Genomic DNA, 7,500 nt, shown 5'->3' on the forward strand with positions numbered 1-7,500 from the left:
TTCGTCAATATGAATCATACGAATAGTGGGTTGTACTAAAAACAGGGTACTATTGCAATGTCGATATTTTTCAGTCAATTCAAATAGTCTTCTGTAATTTAACTATCCTATTTTGAAAAAACAGTTAATCTTGGATTCTCCAAAGCTTTAAAAGTACACTTATGACGGCTGCAAACAACTGAGAGTTTATTAAAGGTTGTTTGACAGGAAGAGGAGGACCTAGCTGCTGGTGTTGGTCGTTCTCGAGTGCCAGGCCATCCACAACCAGCGTTCTCTGATGATGAAGATGATTATGAGGACGAGGAGGAGGAAGTTATTGGATCTACAGGCACATCGACCAGGTTAGTTCCATCGTGTGTCTTCATGTGTCTTAAGCACACTAAAGTGCACTTCAGCTCTTTGATTTACATAATTCATTGATGCCCTGTTGCACGTTTTCAATAGTTTTTTTTCTTCTTCTAGGTTCAGACGGAAAGCAAGTCTACGATCACGAACAGGAAGGGTCGTAACAGGAATGGAAAGCCAGTTAGCTCTCAGTGTCTTGGCTGAGAAACTCAAGAAGGAGGCCCAAAGAAAAGATGCCCTGAACACACCGCTCTCTGTGCGCACAGAGGGCCGCACCGGAGGCATTTGCATCACATCTGCCTCACAGCCTTCACCCACACCCAGCAACGAGAGCACTGACACGGCCTCGGAGATTGGCAGTGCCTTTAACTCGCCGTTGCGCTCACCCGCACGCTCACAGGCCGCCACGCGTCCGTCTAGCCCAGTTGCGTCCCATCTGTCACGCGTGCTGTTCGGGGAAGACGAGCTGCTGAGGCTAGACTCCCGACATAATCGTGCTGTAAGAGAACTGGGCCCGTCTGTCACCGTGGCCCTGCTACACCTTCAGGAGGATGGAGTCATCTATACTCTTTCACCATCTGGTGAGGATCCATGTTGTCAAGTTTATCCCTCACTGTGCAGCGACATTATTGTATATTCGAGTAGTCAATGTAGTTAAGCCAGTTATCTGAATGTCCTCCAATAAGCACACAAAGGTGGGTTTTTTGTTGTATTTTAGTCAAGTCATTTACAAAAGGTAAACATGGTAGGCTATACTATGTTTTTTGTAAATAACTACTATGAGCTAGTGGAGCTAGCGGCTTCAATGAGCTAACAGCTACACAACAGCTAAGCACACAAGCTAAACATACATAATAAAAGTTCTTAATTGAACAATTCTGTATGTCTATCTAAAACAGCACATTTGTCAATATAAGTAAGTATCAAATAATGATCTATTAACTATAGTTTCTTATTATTACATATACAAAGTCTCTAAGGCAGAAGCGAATTAGAAAGTATCTGGTAACAAAGGTCGCCACATTATTAAACTTACTGTGTCATAAGCCTCGCTTGAAAAATTATTGTGGCCACTACAATGCCTTTTATGCCTTTTATTGTCACTATACACAGGTACAATGAGATTAAAAGCAACTCCAGTATCAGTGCGACAGTCTATAAATATGCAAAACATAGGAAGGAAAGAAAAGAAAAATAGTGCAAAAGAAGGTAATGTGCACAGTCCAGTCCTGAGAACGAATGTTCTGAATGTGTGTTGTTTAAATATTATACTATGTACATATAAACAGAAGCATTGAGACTGTGGGTGGAAAGTAAAAATTGCACACAGAGAGGTGCTAAACTATAAAATCAGTGCCTATGAGAGTTTACCGTGGTTATGGCTTTAGGGGAAAAAACTGTTTTTGAGTCTGTCTTAGACCTGATGACCCTATAGCGCCTTTTCCTGAGGGCAGCAGGGCAAACAGGTCAAAGCCAGGGTGGGAGCTGTCCTTGAAAATGTTGGTAGCTCTGCTGAGGCAGCAGGAGGTGTAAATGTCTGTCAGGGAGGGGAGAGGGCAGCCGATGATCCGCTGTGCTGCCTTTACCACTCTCTGGAGCCTCTCCTTGTCTGCAATGGTGCAGCTGCCGTACCATGCTGTGATGCAGTATGTCAGCAGGCTCTGGATGAATGAGCGGTAGAAGGTCAGCAGTTCAGGTTGTACTTCTTGAGGACTCTCAGGAAGTGCAGCCGCTGCTGAGCCTTCTTAATGATGGCAGTAGTGTTCTCTGACCAGCAGATGTTGTCAGAGATAAGGACGCCAATAGACCGGAAGGTGTGGACCCTCTCCACACACTCACCCTAGGTTTTGCCAAAGAATTTAGTACCACTTAAACTTAAAAGCAGCATTGGTCCATGCCAGACAGTTAATAATAAATGTGTTAGGGTTGTTCTCTGTTTGAGTAAGGGAGAAAATCATGATCTGCTTCAGAATTTCTTTTATATATTTTGGAATTCATGTTTCCCCCAAATGAACTGCACCTCCGCGGTGCTGGCAGCACTCATGCATTTTCTGTAGGCTGTAGGCAAGATATAATTATCATGCTACCCACTTGTGTTGCAAGCTATTTTGACATTATTGGCGGTGTCTTGACTCGCTTTTCGACACGAGTTAATCTATATTGCTGTACAAGCTGTACACAGACTATTCTTAGGTATGTCCAACTTTAAATTGAAAAGTTGTTTTGATGTCATCTTATGCACGTGCAGTGGATTTGGCTTCAGACACTGGTGCTAAGCCGTCATGCAGTCTGGAGAAGATAAAGAGCGAAGAGCAAGCGGCCGTCATTGCAGGGGAGAAGGAAGCGGCGAAAGAGAAGGACAAAGGACCGTCTGTGGTGGTAAAGGAAGAAAAAGAGAAAGAAGAGAGCAAAGATGGAGAAGAAGTGAAACCCAGCAAGGAGAAGCTTGACACCACAGAGCCGGCTGCAGACAGCAAGCCCTTAGGGGATAAGTACTCACCCAAAGTAAGTCCACTTCTATTTCTGCCTTGAAAGTAACGCCGAGTAACAGAACTAAACTATTCTGTCCATTTCAGGAGTTGCTTGCACTGCTCAAGTGCGTAGAGGCAGACATTGCCAATTATGAGGCGTACCTAAAGGAGGAAGTAGAAAAGAGAAAAAAATACAAAGTGGGTTGAATATATTCAAACATAAGTATAAGTTCCACCATTATATAGGGTTTTCATTGCAATATCTTGTCTTCCTTTGTACAGATTGACGATCAGCGAAGGACCCATAACTACGACGAGTTCATCTGCACCTTTATATCAATGCTGGCCCAAGAAGGTAAATATCATCTACCGGTACTCTCTTATCAATTCTATTATACTATATGTTCACTCTCCTTTTTGTGCTTAGCATTCTCCACATCACATTTTTAGTATGTTCGACTGTTCTTTACACTTTGCATGTCAGTTGTTGTTGCACACGGTAGATCTTTCACTGTCTTGCACAGCGACTTGAAAAAGTATTCATATCACTCAAACTTTTTGACATTTCAACAGGACAACGACCCTAAACAAGCCAATATGCAAATATAATTGCTTGATACTTGTTCATATTGACAAGTGTGCTGATTTAGACTGCAATGTTGTTCAATTAAGGACACTTATTACGGATGTCTAGCCTGTGTGCTATAGTGTAGCTGCTATCTCTTAGTAGACTGTAACCTATAGCCTACCATGTTTACCGTATTTTTCGGACTATAAGACACACTTAAAAGCTATTCATTTTCTCAAAACTCGACAGTGCGCCTTATAACCCGCTGCGCCTAATGTACGGAATAATTTTGGTTGTGCTTACCGACCTCGAAGCTATTTTATTTGGTACATGGTGAAATGATAACTGTGACCAGCAGATGGCAGTCACACATAAGAGATAAGTGTGGACTGCAATATGACTCAAGTAAGCAACACCAACATTTGATATGTTCCATTGAAAATATAGAACATTACACACGGTTCTCAAAAGTCTATCGAAATGTTTTAATACAACTTTGGTAAGCTATGAAGCTGCACCGCGTGATGCATTGTGCTGTGCTTCAACATACGAGTATTATTATGTGTATAAGGTAAGACATATTATGTGGCGTTTTGTTTCGCAATATTATGCAAAATAAACTTTTCTTACCTTCTGGTACCTGCTGATATGTATTAGGGATCTGCATAAGTCCTGAAAATGTGCGCGCGTCCGCCTTTGTAGTCTGTGCCGAAACACCGTAGTCGAAAAGCTTCTTCTTTTTCTCTATCTTCTTGTTATGGGACATTCATCCTCCGCTGTTGCCATTTTTAATATAAAGTAGTGTAAAGTTCTTACTTATATCTGTCAGTAAACTCGCCATGAAAGCGCTAAAACATACCGGTGTAGTGAGTTTAATTATTCACCCAAGGAACTTTAGTTATTAAAGAGTTCCGGTCGGACGGTTTTTAACGGGACATATTTCCGGGGTTGTTGTTTCCTGATGAGGAGATGTTGCTCCGTTATTGATTTAAGCAAAGTCTGAATGTCATTAAAACAGTTAGTTCCATCTTTTGACACTTCTTCCACTCCCGTCCTTGCACGCTACACCGCTACAACAATGATGACGGAGAAAAGACGCTGTCGAAGGTGAGCCACGTAAATAAGACCGCCCACAAAACGGCGCATCCGGAAGCGACTGTCAGAAAGCGACTTGAAGATGATCTGTAAAACATAATCTATGCAACATTTTGACCAAAGAACCACCATTACATGTTATGTAGACTACAAGGAAGTGTTTAACATTTGGAAAAAAATCATAATAATATGACTCCTTTAATGCGCCCTGTAATCCGGTGTGCCTTTTGTATGAAAACAGACCTGACTAGAACCGCTCATCGGCAGCGCGCCTTATAATCCGGTGCGGCCTATGGTCCGAAAAATACGGTACCTTTTAACTAACTGAAATAGAAGAAAAGACCAACCTTGTGTGTTTATTGGAGGACATTTAGATGTTAACTGCCTGTCCAGCTTTGCACACGTAAACGCGCTTCAGTACTGCTTGTATCGGAGCGAATATCAGAGAGTATCTGAAAACTGCTGTTCACAAACACACTCCATCTAATCTGACTAAATTTGTACTGTTTTGCAAAGAAGAATGAGTAAAAATTCCAGTCTCTTGATTTTTAAAGATGGTAGGGACTAACTCCAAAAGACTTGCAGCTGTAATTGCAGTAAGAGGCAGGTCCACAAAGTCCTGGATCAGTTGGGCTAAATACTTTTGCACATTATTACACTTTTCGGTTTGTGGTCTGAACGTGACAAAATGTGGAAAAGTTCAAAGGGTATGCATACTTTTTCAAGCCACAGTACAGTTTGTGTTCATTCTAAATTGGTTGACCCGTGCAGGGATGCTGGCCAGCCTCGTGGAGCAGAACATTTCGGTGCGTCGTCGGCAGGGAGTAAGTATCGGCCGCCTGCACAAACAGAGGAAGCCCGATCGCAGGAAACGCTCTCGCCCTTATAAGGCCAAACGCCAGTGATATCAAACAAGCTTCTCAGGGTAAATTCTGCCTGTAAGGACCAAGCAGTCGCCTCATTCGTGAACGTCTCCTCATGCAGCCAGTTCTTTGTGGCGTTTTAGTCCCAATTATATCCTCTTCACCACGCTGAGCCAAATGTTTGGTCAGGTCTTTTATCGTCTGGTATACATGTACCGGTAATACCTTTTTATTTGTATTATAAACTGTTAAATACAGTTTGTGAATATAAAATAAAGGAAACGTGCTGTGTGAACTTCTTTAAGGAACCACTTCAGGGCTCTTAAAAGCTTCACTCTCGACCTCTCATCTGCAGTCTGAGATGTTTACCCTAAATACGGACTCTTTAACGTCTATGCCATCAATCAGTTTACTGGTGGGTAGTTCCTTATCAAATGCATCATTTATTTTTAAAATGACATTCCATACAGCATGTTTTAAACTAAAGATGGTCAACCCCTTTGTCTTTCCTATTGCTGTCAATCGTGTTATTTTTGTACCTAAAAAAAAATAATCTCAGAATGGAATGATAATTACATTGCATGTGTGTATGTGTGTCTTGTACATATTTATATGTTACTTGGCTCAGCAGGAACTCCCTGAGCTCAATTGTTATTGCCATTGTGTTTGCCATTTCGTATTACAATAAAGTCAATTTAAACAAATCTTTGCCTTTTTGTAAGTCACTGACACAAATTGGATCTTTCTTTTATTGTATTTACTACTTATCCGCATTTGGGTGACGAGTAAGATGGAGCCTATTCCAGATTACTTGAGGGTGTGAGGCAGGTTACAGGATGCTGGAGAAAACCCAGGAGCATATTTAAACTCCATACACAGACTTTCCAATGAAGATTCGAATCCAGATCTGTTTCCTCAGAGGCTGACTTTATAACCACTACTAGCACGATGGTGTGAAAATAGTGTCTGTGGATTAAATCTCGAAAGGGCCTTTGAATGTTGAGGTTGCATGTTCTCCACGCATACAGAATTTGAGAATATAGCTAATAGACATAGTAAGGACATTCACAGTAAGGTCTAATGGTGCACCCTTGATTGATAAGGATTTAATTATTTTAATGAAACAAAGGGATCAAGCTAAAAATGTCTATATAGCCTCTAGCTCTGTGAGTGACAAAAAAGTATATTGTACTCTACGTCAGTGGTCCCCAACCACCGGTCCGTGGCCCGGTACTCGTCCGTGCATCGATTGGTACCGGGCCGCACAAGAAATAAAAAATGTTTAAAAATATATATATTTCTTTTATTAAATCAACATAAAAAACACAAGATACACTTACAATTGTGCACCAACTCAAAAAAACTCCCTATTAAAATCCTATTAAAATTATTTTAATGAAACAAAGGGATCAAGCTAAAAAGGTCTATATAGCCTCTAGCTCTGTGAGTGACAAAAAAGTATATTGTACTCTACATCAGTGGTCCCCAACCACCGGTCCGTGGATCGATTGGTACCGGGCCGCACAAGAAATAAAAAATTTAAAAAAATAAAAATTTTTTTTTTATTAAATCAACATAAAAAACACAAGATACACTTACATTTAGTGCACCAACCCAAAATACCTCCCTCCCCCATTTATACTCATTCACACTCATTCGCACAAAAGGGTTGTTTCTTTCTGTTATTAATATTTCCGGTTCCTACATTATATATCAATATAGATCAATACAGTCTGCAGGGATACAGTCCGTAAGCACACATGATTGTATTTTTTTATAACAAAAAAATATATAAAATAAAAAATAAAAATACCATACATGGTATTTTATTTTATTATAAATGGTACGCTATCGGTTGCTGTGGTGTCCCGGAAGGCAGTTGTTTGAGACCACTTCTATCTTCAATTTTTACAAATGATCTTCCTCTTGTGACTCAAAAATCCCGTTTGGTACTGTATGCTGATGACACCACATTATATCATTCTGCATCTTCAGTAGGAGAACTTGAGTCTGTCCTCTCAAAGGACTTCTTAGATGCTGTTACTGAGTGGTTTATAAATAATAGACTGGTTTTAAACATTTTAAAAACAAAAAGTATTGTCTTTGGTTCACGACATAGTCTGGCAAAAAATCCTATACTTAATTTACAGATTTCAGG

The 7,500-nt window shown here is 40.6% G+C and overlaps 1 protein-coding gene across 1 annotated transcript in view; it reads left to right on the forward strand.

The window, feature by feature from the left end:
• Positions 1–6,030, forward strand: part of LOC133652995 (ubiquitin carboxyl-terminal hydrolase BAP1-like) — a 37,447-nt gene extending 31,417 nt beyond the window's left edge. The window contains exons 12-17 of the mRNA XM_062051974.1: positions 208–341; positions 463–926; positions 2,594–2,850; positions 2,922–3,014; positions 3,099–3,171; positions 5,251–6,030. Coding sequence (XP_061907958.1) covers positions 208–341; positions 463–926; positions 2,594–2,850; positions 2,922–3,014; positions 3,099–3,171; positions 5,251–5,384 — 1,155 coding nt within the window. The 3' untranslated portion in view covers positions 5,385–6,030. The remainder of the gene's footprint in view (positions 1–207; positions 342–462; positions 927–2,593; positions 2,851–2,921; positions 3,015–3,098; positions 3,172–5,250) is intronic.
• Positions 6,031–7,500: the final 1,470 nt, after the last annotated feature.

Source organism: Entelurus aequoreus, linkage group LG01 (assembly GCF_033978785.1).
Source record: "Entelurus aequoreus isolate RoL-2023_Sb linkage group LG01, RoL_Eaeq_v1.1, whole genome shotgun sequence".
In the NCBI taxonomy this organism is placed as follows: domain Eukaryota; kingdom Metazoa; phylum Chordata; class Actinopteri; order Syngnathiformes; family Syngnathidae; genus Entelurus; species Entelurus aequoreus.